General features: G+C 45.0%; 2 protein-coding genes across 3 annotated transcripts; one reads left to right on the plus strand and one right to left on the minus strand.

The window, feature by feature from the left end:
• The first annotated feature begins 2,795 nt into the window (after window positions 1-2,795).
• On the plus strand, window positions 2,796-15,621 carry slc39a6 (solute carrier family 39 member 6). 2 transcript variants are annotated; one of them, XM_076746067.1, is made up of 12 exons: window positions 2,796-2,887; window positions 5,654-5,861; window positions 6,388-7,036; window positions 7,279-7,435; window positions 7,767-7,865; window positions 7,979-8,148; window positions 8,274-8,468; window positions 8,762-8,846; window positions 9,058-9,456; window positions 10,065-10,145; window positions 10,319-10,509; window positions 11,528-15,621. In XM_076746067.1, exons 2-12 carry the CDS (start codon window positions 5,659-5,661, stop codon window positions 11,678-11,680), a joined length of 2,382 nt encoding a protein of 793 aa, XP_076602182.1. In that variant the 5' UTR covers window positions 2,796-2,887; window positions 5,654-5,658; the 3' UTR covers window positions 11,681-15,621. The 2 variants fall into 2 exon arrangements, with proteins under 2 accessions (XP_076602182.1, XP_076602181.1); XM_076746066.1 differs by lacking the exon at window positions 2,796-2,887 and adding an exon at window positions 3,045-3,321.
• A 110-nt stretch (window positions 15,622-15,731) lies between these two features.
• Window positions 15,732-21,148, minus strand: LOC143329911 (uncharacterized). Its single transcript, XM_076746065.1, has 2 exons — window positions 21,064-21,148; window positions 15,732-20,140 (listed from the first exon to the last, which is right to left on the minus strand). Exons 1-2 carry the CDS (start codon window positions 21,131-21,133, stop codon window positions 16,416-16,418), a joined length of 3,795 nt encoding a protein of 1,264 aa, XP_076602180.1. The 5' UTR covers window positions 21,134-21,148; the 3' UTR covers window positions 15,732-16,415.
• Window positions 21,149-21,546: the final 398 nt, after the last annotated feature.

The raw sequence follows: 21,546 nt of genomic DNA on the forward strand, positions 1-21,546 counted from the left end.
GAGAACCACCCAAACACAACAACCAAGCTCTAATCTCTGAGAAATACACGTCTTGTGTCCCTGGTACAGAGACTCACATCAGTGTGACGTCTGCTCGCATTTAATATGGATTTCTATCTGAAAACCAACTTCTGGTGAAAGGTGGCTGACCTGCATTTATTCTCGCTGTGACCATGACGTGCTGCTGTAGGTGATCTAGGCGACTGCCTATGGCGACAAATGTGTTGGGACGCCCTCTAGTGCCGCCCTTGCCCTTGGGGGGGGGGGGGGGGGGTTAGCTTTCCAAAACCCTCAGAATAGTTATGAAAAGTCGGCTACAGTCTCTACATTCATCACAGTTGAAAGGCATTCTGTTTAGTGAGTTCTCAACTAGCAACACAGTGTGTTATTGGTGATGGTGTTCACACGTCTGTAAAGTTCCCCTCCAGGAATATACCAATATACGTATACGTTTTTTTTTTGTTTTTTTTTTAATTGGCCAGATGCACTTAGGCAATATTTGCAGAGGCCGGCATGGAAAGGACGCCAGATCCTTCATGTAGTAAGTACAACTAGTACTATTTGGTTATTGTTATTATTATTATCAATTATTACTTTTATAATCACATCACATGAACACTACTAATATTAATCAGTAGAGTTTCTTCACCTTGTAACAGCCTAATAGTAATAATAGTAGTGGTGGTAGTAATTGTAATTTATCTACCACAAGTTACATAGAAATATGATCGATGATAGAAATATGTGCAGTTTCTTAAAGTGTATCAGTCAAGACATAATTTGCCTGTTGAAGTGTTCGAGTGACTATAAAAACATTTTTGTTGATATAGTTTGTGGAGTTCATCCATTCTTTGAGTTTACATTTGTTAAATATTTTTGAGTTTATTTCCTTTCTAATTTTGAATAAAGGTCTTTCGAGGTGACCCTTCTCAGTCATAATTTGCTTGTTTTTTCAGTGTCCTTAAAAGCACTTTTATTTCCATAGTTGATAGAGTGAATTTCATGTTAAATATCCTTTAATTTATGAGCACCTTTACACTTTATGGAGTTCATCAATGCTTTGAAACAAACTTTGAGTGTGTAATAAATTATGTGAAATAACAAAAAAGTAAATGTTGGGAAACTATTCTGCTGTTTGTTGCCCATGTATCACGTACCATTGCATTTTATGTATATTGTATATACGTTTTAAATGCTGACTTTTTATGTCCTTTGAGTTTATCTTATTTGTGAATTTATGTTATCTGTGAGTTTATTTTATCTAGATGTGTTTCATCTTATTTTATTTTATCTTATTTTATTACCTTTTCTTTTTCACACGGGGGTTGCAATGAAAATTTCATTGACATGGCCATGCTCAATGACAATAAAAGCAATCTTGAATCTTGAATCTTGAATCTTGAATCTTGTATTGTTTTGCTGGTGGGGGGTGGGTGGGGGCCTAGGGCAGCCAAAGGGCTGGAGCCGGCCCTGCGTGCTGGCAGAATAACTGAACCACTGTTTGTTTTGTAGGCGGTTTGATTACAGACGTGGGTGGCAGGTGATCCGTGTGTGCTCCGTTTTCAGCTCAGTGGGGGTTTAATCCCGACTGTGTCTGAGGCATCTGGCAGCTGGTAGTTCTTGTACATTTACTGCTACCTCAGTGCAGTACTGAACTAGACCGTTTCACACAGAAAGAGAACTTGAACAGAAGAATTGGATTTAATATATTTTAACTCTTTTAAACTAAGCATGTGCAGAAATCATGTGCACAATAACACGCTTTGGCCCAGATGTTCTCAGAAACTCTTTGCAGAACAGCTGAGAGCTTTTTCCAGTTCGCAAAGCAGTGAGAGGCCGGCGTGCAGGACGTATTCAGAGCATTTATTTACATCGTTATATATATTCCCCCTAACATGCGGTGGTGTGAAAATGGCATGAAAAGAAAATACTCAGGTGAAGTACCTCAAGCATCTCATCAGTTCAAAGGTGTGAATTGATCACATTTCTGCTTAAAGGTGCTGAGAGAGTGGCCGTTCAGACCTCTTTCTGCAGACTTTCTGTGCATCAAAGTAACGTGAGACCCTGCAGGTTTTTAGGATAATCCCCTTTCCCTCTTCTTTCCCACAGGCCTGGAGACTGGCGGGCTGTCACATGCTACCAAAGCCCATCACGTGGTCTGCGCTGCTGTCCGCCTTCACAGCATCTGCCTCAAGCCCACTTGCGATGCCTTCACGTACTGCTTAGAAAAAAACTTACTCTGCCTTTCTCACTGAATCCCTTTAATTTACTGTTTAACAGCCAAAACTAAGAGTGTAAGACTCCCTCTAAAACTCATTTTGTCTAGTTTATTTCTGATTATGGAATGTAAAAAAAAAAAAAGGACGGTCAAAGGAGGGTTTTGCTAAGATGTTGCCAGGTGGTTGTTGGGGTGTTATACATACAGTCTGTAAACACTACTTCCATTTTTTTTTTTTTTTTAGGACGACGTTTCTTTTTATCCCACTGTTTTGTATATACTTGTTGTTTTTAATTTTGCACTTGTTACACTAATCTATCCACTTTATTGATGCTGCTGTAATCTGGAATTTCCCCTTGCAGGACAAATAAAGGAATATTGAATTGAATTGAATTGGATTGAATTGAATTATTACTTTGCTAAGGTGTTTCGAGTATTTGCCACTGGCACCTTTCTCGCATGCAGATTGAGCCAAGGGCCCCCTCAAGGGCTTTGATCTGCTTTGTATTTCCCCCGGATTTCTGTGGAGTCTTTAAATTTCCGGAAGGCCATGAAGGCGACACAAACCACATCCACTACCCTTCATCAGCGGACCGAAGACGACCGAGAGGCATCGTGAACCGTGTACACATCAGCCGGGGCGGAAAAAACACAGCACTTACGTACACTGTAAGTTAATTCCACTCATTTACAGGCTCGTTCAGGTTAGTTGTGTGGCCGAGTGGAAACGAAGCATGTCTGCTCCGCACGGCGGCGGCAGCGGTTGGCTTCAGTTTCCGGGTTTGCCGTCTTTGTGCACACGGCACCGGGCTGGTGCAGAGCGCATAAACCCAACGTGTTACTGTTTACCTCCAGTGTGTGAGTGTGTTTCTAGACGGAGAGAGATACGCATGGCTGCCCGTACCGCGGGAGAGGGATTTTATATTTTTATGGCCTGATATCATTGTAAACTTCGGCCGAGCCTCGGCAGCAGCACGAGGCCCGAGCCTGGGCCGCAGCCACCTGGCAGATGCCATCTGCCAGCATCCTCCGAGAAATTTAACCAAGTACCCGCTGCTAGCAGGGAGGCTAACCCTGCTAATTCACTATAACGAACGAAAGAGGTGAGCAAGCTACGACCATGTTAGTATTATCATCAGTTATTCCTGAACACGAAACTTCAGGAATTTGTTTTAATTGTCACCTCAAATGATGAGCTGTGTTTATTTAGCTATCTAGCCTTACAAACAGACGCTCGCCAGTCTGCTTTCATTTTGGATGAGCCGTACGCCAAACCCCATTCACAAAACCTGTAAGTTTAAAATTTTTTCAATTCAAAGGACGAATACCTCTTCTACACGATAAACTTTTTTAAATCCAGTGAACAGAAGCTGCTCTTCATTTCGGTTCAACATCCAACACACTTGGCGTCCTTTTTCCTACTTTTCTCATCCATCCAAGTGTTTCGGTTTGTCCTCTCAAAGCGTCGCTGAGTTACAGGTTAGCTTGGCCGGCGCGCAGCCTGACCATTGTGTGTGATCTAATGGGATTTTTTGAATAAGTGTTTTTTATGGTAATCTATCAGGACATCCGGAATTAACCGCAGTCTGTTAAAGCGTCTTCCGTCATTTATTCCAACTGACACATGTCCTGTAATCGTCTTTTCCATTGTGTAATAACGTAAATTCCTTGAAATTAACCGCAGACGCGTCCAGTTTTAACTGTGTGTTAACTTCAGGGGATTCACTGCAGCGTGAGTACATTTACTTAAGTACTGGACTGAAGTGCAACTTCGAGGTAATTGTACTGCATTTTAATTCGATGTTACTTTATACATCTGCAGTACCTGAGTTAAGTTGTACTTTTTACTGCACTACAGTTATTGAAGGTAGTCCTGTATCAATGCGCCAGCAGCGGACTTTAGATAAGATAAGACTTTATTGATCCCACTCCGGAGAAATTTAGTCGTTACAGCCAGTAAGTATTAAAAAAGCAAAAACAGTTGCACAATATGTGTATATGTGTACATGATACAGAATAGAAAACAACTATGTATTTGAACTTTATGTACAGATTCTAAAAATACTAATTGCCATAAAAATCCTACTTAGATCAAAAGTGTAGTTTTTTTTCTGTTACTTTACAGATAAAGATTTGTTCAAAGCCACAATGAGCATAGAAAGTCTGATGTGTTGTAGTAAAGAACATGAAACCCAATAATAAATCAGTAATAATAATCCGGTCGTATAAAGACAGAGGCCTTTCTGCCTGCGTCCTGAGCACTTCAAGTACATTTGCTTATTATGCTGGTCTGAATACTTCTTGTGTTGCAGTCAAATGAACAAACCGTTCAATCTGTAAAGCAAAGATCTGAAGTCGGACGTTGCCCCTCCAACGCGCCGCTGATGCTCCAGTGTTGTAAATATGAATGTGAATTCTAAACATTTTTTCAGTCTGTGTCCACAGTTTGACATTCAGTCTGTGTTTGTTCCGTCGCTCCATTGACAGAGACGTCATTTTAAACTGGACTGAAAACTTGACTCTGTTCCAGCTTTCAGTTTGTTTGCCGGGAAGAACAAACACCTTCAGGAAGCTTTTGAGAAAAGCTCAGCGTGACGCCTGACAGGTCGGGGACTCGTTAGCACACAGTAAACTGTGGCTGGCTCGTGGTGTTATTTTAAGAATGTTTGAGGGAAGAATTTCTCAGAATGAGTTTATGTGGAGCAGAAGTTTATCCACGCCAAACTCCATAGACAAAAGCTCTGATTTTAGGTGAAGGAGGTGCGTCATCACTTCAGGAATGAATCCCCGTCCTCTGCTGCGTGTCCATGAAGGGCACACAGTTGTCCCTCAGTGTGCTGTGGTCAGTGATGCGCTGCGATTGTTTTCGTTATCCATGACTCCATTGATTATATTCTCAGTTCATCAGTAGGTCTGTGAAATGTCAGCAGTCCACGTTTTTCTCTGTTTTCAACCCAAAGATGTCTGATGAAGAGTGAGCGTGTCTGAAAATGTGTAAAATCAATACGTAAAATCTTTATTTTGTCGGATTAAAAAGTCGTTTTTTCTTAAAGATCAGATTAATTACGTGAAATCATTGTTAAACGTGGCCCTTATTGCAGGGATTTGTGATTTGAATACGTTTAGGAGATCCTTAAAATCAGTCTGGTGTCTGAGCAACAGTCCAGACGTCCAGTGAGATTCAGCTGACTCTGATAAAACTGGAACCAGGTGGAACCAGCGAGCGTTTTGAATTTTGCTTGGAAAAAAAGGATGAAGTGATTAATTTATCATCGAAATAGTAGCAGATTAAATGCCAACTAATCAATAGTTTGACGACCGGATTCAGCCGTCAAGTTTCTCCCAGAGCGTCGTCATTTCAGATTTGGAAAATGAATGAAACTGTTTGGTTTTGTCGTTGAGCAGATTCTCTGTCTGTCCCTGTTGTCCCCGCAGAGACGATGGACGGGAGGAAGAGTCGAGCCGCGGCGGCCGTGATGTTGCTGCTCGCCGTGAGTTTGTCCGGCGGCGGCGGTTCGTCCGGTTCAGACTGCAGCCCGTCCACCACGGAGGCGAGCAGCGCGGTGCGTTTACTGTCGGCTGTGGTCGACTCGCAGAGAGCCGAGCTGAGCCAGAGGCAACACCTGGAGGCTCTGTTCAACAGGTGAGCTGCCAGCTGCATTATCAGCAGCTGTACGAAGTCACGTCTCAGTTTGAGTTCTGCAAAGATCTGCTTGTTTTTTGCTTTACAAATCACACCGAATCAGCAATTTACCACTCGAGGCGTTTTGCTTTGCACACGGCCCAACACGTTTTTGATAGCTTGGATTTTATTATATTTCATCTAATTTGTTTTTATAATATGTAGTTATGATCATTTTGTATTACAAGTCAAAGGTGTATTTTTAATTATGTCATAGATTCTACCTCCCAGCAGCGCCCGTGTGTCAGCGCTGGGGGGGGGTTGGTTGATGGAACGTCAGTCCAACACGGGAAAATGGCACGCAGTTAGTTCTGCACACGTAGTCGAGGCAGGAAGTGAAGCTGCAGACAGAGACGGATGCTGCAGGCAGACGTCACAGACCAGATTCAGCTCGTTCTCCATAAAAGTGGCAGCAGCTCGTTTTCATTAACCGTACAAATACTTGACCTGAAAAACTTCAAACGAATACTCTGTTTACTCCGAGCAGATACGGCAAAAACGGCACCATCTCTCTGGCCGGTCTGAAGCGCCTCTTGCAGAACGTGGGCTTGGATCGCATCAGGACCGTCATGGTGCAGCATCACGAGCAGCCTGACCACCATGACCACCATGACCACCACGACCACCACGACCACCACGACCACCACGATCACCACCATCACCGCCACCACCGCCATGTCCATGAAGACCACAGCTCGCATCACCAGAAACACGCTCACGCCGAACCCTCGCAGCCCAGCAAGTTTCCAAAGACCCCCGAAGTGTCCAAAGGTCAGAACGGCTATCGCAGTCTGCACGACAAGAAGAGCACAGCGGCGGCTCAGGAGATCGACACCACGGCGGCGTACAGCGTTCAGCTGGTGGTAAAACAGCCAGACAGTATCCCAGAACCCACCAGGACATCTGCTGCCAGGGTGGTCACCGAAAGCCAGACACAGGCTGTTGCTGCTGTCAGCTGGGGCGATCGCCACGACCACGGCCACGGCCATGACCACGACCACGGCCACGGTCATGATCACGACCACGACCATGGCCACAACCACAACCATGACCATGACCATGACCACGACCACGACCACGACCACGACCACGTAGATGAAGGCCTTACTCAGAACCGGAGTGCCGGCGGTGTGGAGGTATGTCAGGAGCTCCTGGTTCACAGCTGGCCGCTGGTTGCAGATGTTGATGCCTATCAGTCTGTTTCAGTACCAAATTTACAAATGACTTTTTCTCACTTTGTGTCACATGACCAATTAAAAATGGAACGCTGCATCAGCGTTTGAAGAAGTCAGCAGTGAAATGTGGTGAAAAGTTCCTGGATTTCGAGCAGCCAGTACACATTTTGAGTAGTGATGACGGTGTGTCTGTGTGTCTCCAGTGTCTGAGCGCCTCCAGCATCCTCGCCTCACACGGGATGTCTCAGGAGGTGGCCGTGACCGTCGGCGACTTCAGCTTCCTCTGCCCCGCCCTCCTCAACCAGATAGATGGTGGGGCGTGCCTCCTGCACGGGGACGCCGTGGGACACGGCGAGAGAGGTGGGAGCCCGCTGACGGGTCGAGTGTTCGGCCATTTTTTAACCGTAACGCGCTGTGACAAACTCCGTCCAGACCAGAGCAGCTGCTGTCACTCTGAAACCTACAGAAATGTCTCGATTTAATCAAAAATAGACGGATTCAGTATTTCCGTCCAGCCTCAAAATACATGACGATTACCAGTTTACACTGGCCTACCAGTGTATGCTGGTGGCACTGACCCACTGTCAACAGGAAGTCCTGAGCGGCGTGTGGCGGCTTCACGTGATACATGTTTATTTTCAGGAGTAGTTTGATGTGACAAAACAAGATTTAATCTCTCTTTCGTTTCCAGACCATAAACACGGCCACGCTCACCACGGTGACCACAACAACTCGCACCACGAGCACGGCGAGCGCTCGGGCGGAGAGAGCAGCAGGAGCATCACGACAGGTGAGCTGGCGAATGAGTCCGTGACGCAAACTGAGCTCTTACTTCCTGCACGTCTCTGAGTTTAGCCGTTTGTGAGGAAGACTCCGATGAAGTGTTTGATGTGTGCGTTGCAGCGTGGGTCGGCGGCTTCATCTCCATCACCGTCATCAGCCTGCTCTCCCTGCTCGGCGTCGTCCTCATCCCGCTCATGAACAGGGTCTTCTTCAAGTTCCTCCTCAGCTTCCTGGTGGCGCTGGCTGTCGGCACGCTGAGCGGCGACGCCTTCCTTCACCTCATCCCTCACGTGAGTCGCCGTCCGCAGTGTCGGACGTTTTTCATTTGACGCCGTGTGAGCAGTTTCTAAAGTTGTGATTCAGGATAAGTTTGATTCACAGCGTTAGCGTCTCTTCTTCTCTTCCTGTGCTTCAGTCTCAGGGAGGCCACCATCACCACCACGAGGACTCCGCCATGAACTTCTCGGAGGAACACCACGTCCACGACGAGCAAGAGGAAAACCTGGACGCCGTGTGGAAAGGCCTGACGGCGCTGTGTGGAGTCTACGTCATGTTTCTGATCGAGCACTTCCTGACGCTGGGAAAGATGTACAAGGACAAGAAACAAAAGGTCAAAGTTCGCTCAGTGAGAACAGAAAGGTTTCAGTCAGAATCCTTCAAGTCCTCGTTTTCTTCTGAGGAACTGAGCTTTATATGGAAGAAGGTTTCTGTTCAGTGCTGAAACAGTATCTGAGTTTCTTTAATAATGTTCATTTAAATCTGCGTTAGTTACCAGCAGTTTACTCTGTAGGCAGTTTTGAATACTTGCATCCAGCTTTGATTTCAGTCCAAACACTGTGAGGTCTGATGTGCTCGTTCGCTCTGTTGCCTGAAGTGAAACCAGGTGTTGTGCTGTTCAAACAGATCCAGAAGAAGTGGGATCAGAACGACAAGGCGGATCCGGAGAAGCAGCCCGCTCTGGAGGAGAGCGACCTGAAGCCGACGGAGGGTGAGTCCAAACAAACACGCCCGAAAAACGCCTGCAGTCCTCCGGCTGGAAGCGCAGCTGAGAGCAGATCCAGATCACGCTGACCGAGGCCAAGGTTCCACAGAGTGATTCTGATTGGATCTTTAAACTGAGCGTCAGCCTCGTTCTGTCTTTAGCATCGTCGCTAACCCGCGCTGTGTTGGATGATTTCAGTCTTGTTGTCTTTCTGCAGATGTGGAGACTAATGGCGCTGGGATGTTTGGCGACCACGCGAGCAGCCTGCACAGCAGCGTGGCGGAGGAGGAGCAGGTGATGCTGGCGCCGCAGGTGTCCGTCGTGTCCCCGCAGGGCTACGGCGCCGCGTCGGGCGCTGTGGCCTACACCGCCGAGGACTGCGAGAACAAATGCCACTCCCACTTCCATGACACGGTGGGCCAGGCCGACAGCATGCATCACCACCACCACGACTACCACCACATCCTGCACCACCACCACTCCCAGAACCACCACCCTCACAGCCACTCCCACTCGTACTCGGAGCAGCACTTCCAGCAGGCCGGCGTGGCCGCGCTCGCCTGGATGGTCATCATGGGAGACGGACTGCACAACTTCAGCGACGGCCTGGCTATCGGTGAGTGTGTCCCTGTTTCTCGGTCTGTGTCAGAGGTTAGCCTGGTGCTAAGCTAACCTGGCCTGGACCACAGACACAAAAAGAAAAACGTTTTCTTTGCACAAACAGGAAATGACACACGAGGCTATTTTTAACCTGAGGTGTTCAAAGTATTTGATACAGACTATTGAACGCTGACTCGCAGATGTGCTTTGAAAAGAGTCCGTCTCACATGACGGCTGAGGACGCTGTCTTCACTCTGCACCTCTTTAAAATAAAACCTTCTGTCTATTTATTAGCAAAGTATTCGTCAGTAATACAGCGAAGGTGGGAAAACCTGAATGTGTGCTGTCGCTAATCGGCTCTTCACTAAAGCTTCTGCTGGAGACATTTTAAGCTTTAGTGAAGCAGGAATATGAATTTCTATCCTGATGAGCATCAGTTTGAGCAGATGGTGATTGAACATTTTCTCTATTATACTGCAGCTTGTTATGAGTTTCTCAGGCGTTTCTGTGCCAACCATAGCACGCAGAACGTTAGCTTGTGAACATGCTAATGCTAATGGTGTATAGTTAAAGCTTATCGGTCGTGGTGACGGTGGGTTTGAACGTCTCCCCATCATTCTGCAGGAGCTGCCTTCACTGAGGGTCTGTCCAGCGGTCTCAGTACCTCCGTGGCTGTTTTCTGTCACGAGCTGCCTCATGAGTTAGGTAAGAGCTTCCATCTCCAGAGTTAGCTGCATGTAAAGCCTCATGGGCTGAAGTGTTGACACTGAACGGTCTTATCTCCATGTTGTTTGTGAGTGTATTACTTCGAAAAATGGCCAAACTGCCGTGTGTCTCTGTCACATGGGTTGTGAGTATGTCTGTGCTCTGTTTCCCAGGTGACTTTGCGGTGCTCCTGAAAGCTGGCATGACGGTGCGTCAGGCCATTCTGTATAACGTGTTGTCGGCCATGATGGCCTACTTGGGCATGGTGACGGGCATCTTGATCGGACACTACGCAGAGAACATCTCCATGTGGATCTTCGCGCTCACGGCCGGGCTCTTCATGTATGTGGCTCTGGTGGACATGGTGAGTCAACGCGGCCTCGAAATCACTAACATACAGACTGCGTGTGGAGTGCATGCAGACCAAGAACACATGTGCAATACTTTTGATTCCTGAATGGGTTCTTATACACCGTGTGTATATTTCTGTTTTCTAGCTTGATTAGCATGAAGAGCTAAACGTAGCAGCTTACTTCAAGAAGTATTTTTACCACTTTGCTGCTGAAATGAAAGTCGGAGAGACTGACATGTGAAGTGCATCGGGGGGTGAATTAAAAGTTAAAAAACATTAAGAAAAACAAGACATAATTCATGAAGTGATCACAGAAATGATTCATTACTGTCTGAGTCAGCAGAACTGAAAGTCCTCTGCTGTCAGCAGCGTCTGTGCGACTCGACAGGTCTCCACCGAATGTTTGACTGATGCTTCAGCTCAGCCTTCAGGACCGCATGGCCTCTTCTGTCTCTCTCTCTCTCACACACACACACACACACACACACACACACACACACACACACTCTCGACAAGACTTTAAAGACAAACACAGGAGAGGTTAGCCGTCACAAACTGCTGCCGTCTGGAAAGCACAGCACAGCACAGCTTGTGTTGTCCGAGGCTGCCCTCTTGTGGTCACGGTGCTGCACTGCACCCTGTGAAACACTGAAGTCCACTTAGTGTTTAGTTGATGGTAGAGTTTGGACAGAGCTCAAACCAACAACCTCACAATGAGTTCAGGGCTTCTGAGATGCGTTCAGAGGCTGTCGGTGAACAGACGGCTCCAGCGTTAACTGCTGCTCAGACCACAGCGTCTCCTTTGAACTGTTCTGTTTCTGAACCTGAGTGATGAACAGGATGAACGTGGAACTCAGATGGACTTCCAGCTGTTGGAAGATGGATTTTACTCTGTCTCGTTACAGCTAGGCTAGCAGTTTCCCCCTGCTTCCAGTCTTTGTGCTAAGCTAAGCTAAATACACTTGTCTCTGCACTGGGAACGCACACATCCTCCTCAGCGTCCGTTCATGTCTGCCCTTTTTCTTTGCAGATGCCTGAGATGCTGCATAACGACGCCGGGGACCACGGCTTCAGCCACTGCGGCTTCTTCCTGCTCCAGAACGCCGGCATCCTGCTGGGCTTCTGCATAATGCTGCTAATCGCCATTTTTGAGCACAAAATCCAGTTGGACCTGGGCTACTGAAGGAGAGGTGTTCAGGTGCATTTCGGTGTGTCCGTCAGAGGTGTAATGTGTTTTAATGTAGCGTTGTGTCTGATTTTGTCCTGATTTCTTTGTGTTAGAAGTGTTTCTGCTGCCGAGTCAAACCACATCAGTATTCCAGTCGATTCCCAAAGTGCCATAACCGCCCCACTGTTAGCACGACGCCTTTCTGGGTACCAGTTTCCATTTTCAAGTCCCTCCTATGAGAAGCATACAGTGAAGATTTTATATCATAATCTTTCCAGTTTGGCAAAATCTTTACTCTCTGACCACTAAATGTTCACATTTCACTGAAACCATCACAATCTGCAGCAAAGCTGAACGGGCTGAACGACTGTCAGAACTGCCTGTGGTCAGTTCTGACAGTCGTTCCAGTGGCCAGTGTTGGAGGGGCTCCCCCTGGTGTTTGTTGTGGCTCATTGCAGTAGTGATAAAAACTATTAACATTTGTTAGAGTACTGAGAAATGGCTGTCACAAAGCGTACAGCCGTGATAGTGTTTTTAGTCAGGGGGGCTCAGAGAGTGTTACCCAGTCCTTTGAGTTCTCCACAAAGAGCAACACACACCGACTTGAACGCGTCATGTCACGTCACGCTCACAACCTGGAACGCGCTGATTTGGGAACAGATGGAATCAAACTGGCTTCTTTGGGTTGAGACCGTGAGATCAGCAGGCGGGCGAGTTTCGAGGTGCTTTGTGCCACGCGGCCCTTAATGGATTTCAGAAGGCATGTTAGTGGTGCCATATAAACCTGCAGGAGCCAATCAGCAGACCGAAGGGGAGTCTCAGAGTGATGAGGGTCAGCTGATCAGCAGGTGAAGCCAATTTGAAAGTGGCTGAGAGACGAGCCCTGTGGCCCGATCCTCAGCCAGCAGACGCTCCAGATGAACCACGTTAGCAGCCTCAAACTCAACCAGCAGGAGTCCGGCCATGAACCCAGGCAGCCTGATGAAGAGCTGTTCTGATTGGCAGAGAGCTCCTTAAAGGAAAACTCTGTTTTGTTTTGATTGGCCCTTTGAAAATGACTAAAAACCTTCCTGATGGTATAAAAGGACAAAAAGGCACAGCTGTGGCTTTGGCCTTAAAATGGACGTTCAGTGATGAGAGTTGAATGCTGCAGTGGCGCTGGGAGTAAAATCGACCTCACATCCTTTTTTCTGACTTTCACCACCTGTTTTCCTGGAGGACTGTGTCAACAGGTGCAGCTGAAGGTGGTGTTTGCCTGTTACAACATGTTACCGTCTGCTTTGAGTGAGCTTCGCCCGTCAGTCAGCTGCTCGTTCTGGAGGCCTCCACTTCCTTTCCCCCGGCGTTTTCTGACGGATAGGCAGAAAAATAAATCAGAAGTTTTCCTCCTGGAAATGATCGTCTCTCCTGTGAAGCTGTTTGATGCGAGGTCGTGCCGCTGCTGATCGCTGGCGACCGCTCAGTTTGAGGGCGTTGGAGGAAGGTTGTTCCGTGTCTCGCTCAGACTCTCGGCCGTGTGAGGCTGTGAAAGGAAGTTGCGTCATTGTTTCATGTGTACAACACCAGAAATGCCTTCCAGGAGAGACGGTCTGAGGATACCGCGTTTGACTCGGCCTCGCGTCGACCACACGTCGTACGAACGGAAGAGCCGCTGACCTTTGACCTCTCTGCCAAGTGGTCTCAGATCTGTAAGAGAAAAGCCAAATCCGACGTGTGGCGTCAGTCCAGTGAACAACTAAACTATGGCAACAAAAAGGGGCCACTCAGCAGGTGGACAGTTTGCTTTTTAAATGTGTTTTTATTTCATTGTTAATGTGGCAGCTCGGCGGCGTTCCCGCACCCAGAAAAAGTCTGTTACGATATTCCTGCTGTTCACTTTGAATTATCCCAGAAGTCAAACACTTGGTCCAGACACGACCCTCGTGTGCGTATGACAGGTACAATATGTTACTGTGTGTGTATATTTATGTACAATACTGTACAAGTATGTGTTTCATTGGTTTGCGGTGAAGAATGAGTCTCAGTATTCAACAGGAACCAAAAGAGTCTCGCCCAGCGGGAGCTACAGCGTGGAAAACATGGCCGAAGCGTTCACGAAGGTGATTTCAGTCACTCAGCTCTGCAGTGAACACGCACTTCAGGATGTGTTTAGTGGAAATTTTTTTTATTCAGTTGCTGATTTGACTCATTTTTGAGGTTGTAATTTGTGGTCGTGTCAAACTAAAGTCGGGCCGAAGTGAGAACAACGTGACGAGACGAGAGGAAGTGTGAAGCATCGGGACGTCTGCGTGCAGATCAGCTTGATTTTAACTGCATCTCACAAACTTTATTTACTGGCATCAATTCTCAGACATTTTGTGGCGCCGTGCTGCCGTCGGCGTGTTTGCCATCAAACATTCCCTCGTTCGTTTATGCCTCACAGCGAGGTCATATTTACGTGACACCACAAACTGCTTGCTCTTATTTTCATGTCCTGGAGCTTGATGAGACGCTCGCTGACCTTTAGAAACACGTCGGAGCTCGTAGCAGCTCTTTTGATGCCGTCGTGGTGTTTTCTTGTCACAGCTTAGCCGCCATGTTTTCATGAGCTCAGTCCTTGAATATGGAGGATATTTTATATTCAACCTTAAACTGAAGCAGCTCAAGTCATTTTGTTACATTTGTGATGCATTTAGGCACATTTCTTGACTGTAAAGGCGATGCATGTCTTTCTAAATGCAGATGTGTGTACTCACAAAACAGCAGATAGGGTATTTGTATTTTCACCAGCTGTTAACCTTTCTCACTCGTCCTCGGTCAAAAGAACGCCTCCACAGCGCCGACTCACTGCTTCAAGTCACTCCATGCAGCACTTTGTGACCTGTAAAAGCTCCCGCGGCCTCAGAAATGATGGAGTCCAGTCGACACCAGTGACCTTCTCCGATTTAAACAAGAAAAAGATTCACCAAACAGTTTGAAACCGTTTCAGCAGTGTCTCTGTTATTTTGTCCACCTCTGTATTGAATCACTGCCTGCAGTGACTCCAGGCAGCTGTGATGTTGACTCACTTTGCTCTTTGACATTCCTGAACTCAAATAAACGTTCACCTTCCACAACACTCTGCCTCACCCTCTTCATGCCGTTCCTGCACAGCGAAGGATGATTTCAGGTGTCCGAAGAACCAAAACTAAAAACTTCAGCATCACTTATTGTACTCTGATGCCCCACTTAAGTAAAACCTACATCTGGCTGAAGTGTCAGCAGTAAAAGTATACAAGTATTTTTAAGCTTCACGTATTTATAGTATCAGTAGTAAAAGGCTGGCTTTTAGTTTTATCTTCATTTGTAATATTGCATCATAATCTATTTGTTGATTATATTTTGTATTCTTAATCTTCAAAGTAACTTGTGACTGAAATGATTAAATAAATGGACTGAAGTAAAAAGTGAAATATTCGCCTCTAAATTGTAATAGAGCAGAAGTATAAAATAGAAGAACGTGTATTTCGTTCCTTTGCTGCACTGAAGTTCAGTGTCCTGCTTGTTCTCCTGACAGATCTCTTTTCTTAAAGTTTTTAAAAACACTTTGTTCACTAAAGGTTTCGTACAATCAGAAGTCTGAATATTCAGAAACATTCTCAGCTTCTACAAGTACTACAAGAACACGTGATATGAGATCTACATATATCTTATTTTTAGAAACTGTACATATTATGCATAATACATAGACTCGTGATATTCATTGTCCTTTCTATGCAGCAGTATTTCTCAACTGCAGTACAACATATGACATTGGAATATTGGCAATAGTATTTTTATGGCATTTAGTATTTCTATAATCTGTACATTATGTACATATACACAGCTGATTTTCTACTCTGTATACTTTTTAACTTGTACCACTGTGCTACTGTTGCTGGCTTTAACTTCTTAATTTCCCCGGTGTGCGATCAATAAAGTCTCATCTTAAAGTTCAATGGTTCCTCTCTGATGTGGACAGTTCCACTTTTGCTACATGAAATCTAAACTTAAGGAGACCTCACCTGCAAAAATCAGCAGACAGAAAGAGAACAACACGTATCCAACAAAAATCTATTTATTATCACCTCTCAATTACATAACATTGACATAATAACGCCGTGACACCAGTAAAACCACATACCTACGACCACATCTGATATCGGCATCTGATACCATCTAAGAATAAGCTCTACAAACACACATTGAAGCACTGTCATACTGGCTGAACGTCACAGACGGCAGCTTTAACCTGCAAAAGCTACATCAAACCTACAATTTCATCATGTCAAGTAAAAGCAACTCTCTTTGTTACCGACATCCTAAATACTAAAAAGTTACAGAAACTGGTAAGCCTCCCAAAATGTCTTTAATCATAAACCTTTAGCATAGATGATTCATAAATGTATATTTTAAGTATGTGTGGCAACAGTTAACGTCATCAGTGCTCCAGCTGGCAGAGATTAGTGAAAGACGTGTCATAGAAGAAGCGATTTTCCATATTGAGAAAACGTTCAGGTTATGTAGACATGACATGACATCTGGGTCAGTGTGGTTCCTAGCCAATTAAAAAGCTATGATGAAATTTGGCACATTCATGATCCCCAAAGAATTAGTTTAATCTAGCCCCTCAGCTATCGAGGCGTTCTACTCAGCTGTACTTTTCAGTTATTTGTCACCCATCCAGCAGTTTTGTTCTGGTTTACACTGTAATATCAGCCTCACGGTGCTGCTAACATGTCTGTAGACCATGTTATATACTCTTGTGAAACCCAAAGAAATTTAAAACTTTCTTGACCCAGCCTTTCTTTTCTTGCCTGTCCTGTCTTTCCTCAGCCAAGTCCTCCTCCGTTTTTGTAAGATTGTCTCGTTTGGCTACTTTGGAGATGATTTTTGCCCTGTCTTTCATTTCCTCCAAAGACTGAATTCGAGCCAGGTAACCTTCTTTGGCCTCTGACTTTTCTCCTTCAATCAGCATGTCAATGTAGTCTGGAGTGGTCAGAGGGTTTGGCCTCAGGGCGATCTCTTGCAGACGGGTGATACAATGAGATGACTGATCCATCAGGGACACTATCATTTCCTGTAGATGAACAATCTCTTCCTCTTGCCTCTCAATCACTTCTTGAACAGTCATCTTTTCTTGTGCAGCTTTTTTGTATTTGTCTTTTAACTCTTGCAGCGTCTGCTTCTCTTTTGCCTTAACATACTCCCACCTGTAGGTCTGGTTGGAATGCATGTTCCAAATGCATTTTCCAGGACAGACAGTGCACATCCCTGTTCGATCCATTGATGCACAGCCACGTTTTTCATTATCATCTGCTATCTCACAAGGGTAGTGGCATGTTATTGAACAATTCTGGCAGTTGGTAAGATACTCTCCTTTCTTTGTGAGCTGTTTTTTGATTGGCTTAATGACCTCCACCTCGATCTCAAAGTTTTCATTTAAAGTCATAACCGTTTCATGCTCTTTAATCTTGTCTTTGGTTGTCTTAATTTCTTCAATTTTCGCTAATCCAGCTTTAACTTGGGGTTGCAAACCTTCAATGGCTGTTTCGAGCTGCTTCCGTTCTCTGAGAACCTCTTGGGTCATTAACAAGCTTTTGGTTGTCATTTTACCCAAAGCACTGAAGAACCTTCCCATGCTTTTGGCACCCATGATCCAAAACATTTCATCAAAGCTGCTGTCAGCCTCATCAGAATGCTCATCACAGACCTTGTCACTGATGCTTCTGTTGTCTGCAAACAATGCTGAGTTGTTGAATTTGAAGTGAACCGGAAGCCCAATATCATTTTTTGGACATGGGACACCTGACACATTTATTGCTTCGAGAACTGGTGGCTGCTTGCCATCTGCAAAAGTCACGAGCATCTCAATGTTGTTTGCCACATCTTTGCCAAAAATGGAGAGAACTGAGTCAAACACATATCGTTGTGTTGCTGTTAGTCGTGCAAGAGAGGCCTGAGTAACAAAGCACACTGCATCAATCTCACAGACTCCATTACCAGAAGTGAAAAGCCTCCGGATTTGCTCTGTGATCTCCCTGTCTCTTCCTATCCCTCTAGTATCCCCAAACCCTGGGGTGTCTACAACAGTGAGAGAGAAGGGGATTTTAAACCCTTCCTGGTAGTTGATTTGGTACACTGTGACTTCAGAGGTCTGGCTTTCAGCTTGTGATTTCGACTGATCCTCGTTAATTAATTTGAATCTGAAATTGTCCTTCCACTCTACACCAACAATGTAGTTGATCATTCCATTGATAAGAGTGGACTTTCCTGATCCGGTTGCTCCAAGAAGCATTATTGTGCGATTTTGCCTCATGCTTTCTTTGCCAAAGTTATACCTCCGGCATCCATCAATGTTCATGTCTTCTTCCTGCAGAGGCAGTTTGTAAACTGAGGGGGATTCAGAATGTATCCTCACGCTAATGTGTTTGGCGAACTCAGCACAACGTGCAAATTCACAGTTTGTTGTGCAGACATGAACAGCAATGCTTTCTTTGCTTCTTCCAGCTGCACCACAATTACAGCCGACCCTGACAGCATATTCTGTCTCTGGCTGAAGCCCTGAAATTATCGCCTTTTCAGTCGTTGACATCATTTGATTCCACTGGAGTTCTTCCTCTTCCACCCCGTTGTCTGTTTTGGTGTACTCCACGATGTAGCTCAAAATGTGGGCACCTTGTCCAAGCTCGGCAGGTTTCTCCCAGCTAATGGATATCTCCCTTGAGTTTAGTTCAACTTGAGGTTTTCCAGGGGGGCTGCAAGGTAAGGTTTTAACTGAACCACTGACTTCCTTGTCTGGCCCAACACCTACTGAGGTCACTGCTCTGCATCTGAACGTATACTTTGTGTTCGGACTCAGATCTCTCACTGTGACTTCTTCAGCTTTTGGTGCTGTCTTTTGTTGCCATCCATCCTCTCCACTGACACAGTACTCAACAGAGTAGGAGGTGATGTTCTTTGCTCCACATCTGGGTGGAGAAATCTTCAGTGTCACACTGTTGTGGTCTATGTTACTTACTGTGACTGTTTCAGGTCTTGAAGGTGGCTCAAAGTTGTCAGTGACAGAAAAGCCATCTTTATAAAGGTAGATGCTGAAACCTTTCTGTGTCTCATTTGTTAAACCAAATGTCAAGAACTTCATGTTCTTGTTCTCCTTGTTGGCCTCTGCGAAATCATTGAAGAGCTTTGCTTTACTCCTCATTGCATCTGCTACTTCTTTTGAGGCGTACCATTGTTCGTTCTCTACATCACGAGGATGTGAATCTTGAGAGTCGTCTGGTTTGGGTCTGTGTTTTAAGTAGTTTGATAAAGCTGAGAGGTAAGGTTCAGCACTTCCCAGTGAGGTAAAAACAAAGCACACAGCATGTTCTGCACTGAAATTTTCTTCATAAAGTCCATTTTGAGATGGGACGATACTGGTGTTCTTCATCATGCTGGTGAAAGACTTTAAAATAGAAATTTCTCTCTCTTTACAGTTCATCCACTCGTTCAGGTCTCTGCTGCTGAAAGGAGAAGAATGTCTCCTCTTCAGAATCTCTGCGAGCACAGCCTCCTCTTCCCCCCCACCTCGGATTGATGGAAGTTTCTCAGCTAAGGTTCTTTGGAATTCCAGCTTGAACTCAGAGCACATCTCCTGAAAGGTTTTAATCTTTTTCACAATCTGTGGGAACTGCTGTGCAGTGGTGGTTTTCAGTGCATCATTACACCTCATTTCCAGCTCACTGAAGTCCTCCAGGACACTCTGTGATTCCTGGACTAATCTTATGCTTATCTGACGGACAATTTTGGCAGCTGAAGAATCTAAACTTGTGAGTGGCAAGAGCCAGACTTTCATTGGTACAGCGTTTTGTCCGCCGGCTCCCAGTAATTTTGGCAGGCTTTGGTAGACTTCTACTGCATCCTGAAAGGATGTAGGAGTTTTCTGAAGGGAAAAGTCTCCAAAGAATCTGCAGGAGAATTTCTCAACCTTTGCTCTGTCCTGATCATCCATTTCCAGTGATCCTTCCCCGTCTACTGTAAGGCAAGGAATCTTCTTGATCATCACCTTCAAGTTACCCTCAATGTCTCGATGATCTTCCCTTTCAGACACTTCATGGTCAAAAACAAAGAAGGCTTGTGCCCCGTAAAGGATACCTGTGACTACATGTGTTGCTAATCCTTTATCAAAGACCTCCGAATGCTTCACGTTGCCTCTTCCAAGATGATTCATTGACAGTTCCTGGAACTTTGTGGTAGCGTTGAATTTCAGAGTCACTCTGGCCTGATTTTTGGAAGTCTTATGATCATTCAGGTATTTGGCTGATCCTTCAACCTCTACCAGTTCACCAAAGAAACTTGCTTTCAGAGAGGCATCAACATTTAATGCTGAAGATTTATGCTCAATTGATTCAGATGCAACTATCTCAAAGTTAGTGTTAGGTTTTGGCATATTCCGTGTATGCTGTTCCAGGTCATTGTGATCCCACAGTGTCATGCCTGCCAAAAAGAAGAGGTAGAAGTTAAACTGCCGTTTATTGCATGACAATATGGCTTGGAAAAGTCTTTAAGACACAAGTAAGAGAAACCCTCAGACTAACGGCAACTAAAGTCCTGCAGCTTTTCTCTAAGAAGCCCTCTCTGTGTCATATTGGGAACAAGATCAGTTTACTAATTTTGTAAAAGCTGTTTCTTTGGACCATCCCTTAAAACATGCTGGTAGAAAAAAGTGACACTTATGATATCGAACTTCTGAGTTTATTTGTAAGAAACAAATAAAGAGACCTTGAATTCATTACTATTCATCTTGTTGGTAAACTCTCTGGAACCAAGAAGGTTTTCAGTAATGAACAAAGAAACACCTTTGGGAACACGTGAAAACCAAATCTAATCCAAAAGTCAAATTAAATGACCTGCTGAATGTATTTTCAGGCTTCTACAGAGAATAAAAGTCTACTCTATTCTTCATCTGCTCTAATGCAGGAGATTGTTAGGGGTTGTAGTTAATTTCTCTCTTTGCATTTTAATGTGCACAAGCTTGTATCTTTGACATGTTATCAGGTAATAAGAGTTTCAGGTCCATCCATCAGGAGCTCCAGCTGTCAGTCACCAAACACTGTCAATGCAAAGAATTCACGGGACCTACTTATTTCAGGTCCCCGGGACACCAGCAATACATTTCTTTTTGTCACATCTCTATCTGATCAACTCACAATGTGACATAATTGGGCTCAGCCTGTAACAGAGCAGCCACCACTAGCTGTTATGGGATCACTTGCAGAATTGGCGTTTTGATACTGGTGGGAGTTGCCAGGGGCAGAACATTTCAAATCCTGTTCTTGTAGGTCCTCAAGATTAATATTCAGGTTAAAAAGTTGGAGCACGTTATTGTAAACTCTTTAAGTTTCACTGTGGTTCCTTACCAGTGACGAGTGAATCTCGGCGGCAGTCGTACAGCATCCCGAGGCCAAATGGCCGGCCGAGCGCTGCCATCTCTATGTTTCTGCTGGCCAAAGGGTCCATCTCTTAGCCTAGACTGGAGAAAAAGAAAAAGTATGTTAGTTAGCCCTGTAACTCTCCCGCAAGCCAAACCTCATGATGTCATTTTAAATGATTAGTGTGTTTCTAGTTTAAAGGCTTTTTGATCTCCTGTCGATTAAGAAACCTGTTTAACATTATGGGCTGATGAACTCTTGCACTCTTGGACATGCAAAATGTGACACAGACAATAGCAAACTCAATGGTCTTGTCTGCTTTCTTTTACCAGAATAAAATAAGAAATAACCTGGCAGAAGAAAAGGAAAAAAATATTGAAAATAGTTAAAAATATAATAAAAATTATTTAAAAATATTGGTTAGTGCAGCTTTAAGTAAACAATCTGTGGCTCCTTGAGTGAAGGCCTAAT

The sequence above is a fragment of the Chaetodon auriga genome, chromosome 12 (genome assembly GCF_051107435.1).
Source record: "Chaetodon auriga isolate fChaAug3 chromosome 12, fChaAug3.hap1, whole genome shotgun sequence".
In the NCBI taxonomy this organism is placed as follows: Eukaryota; Metazoa; Chordata; class Actinopteri; order Chaetodontiformes; family Chaetodontidae; genus Chaetodon; species Chaetodon auriga.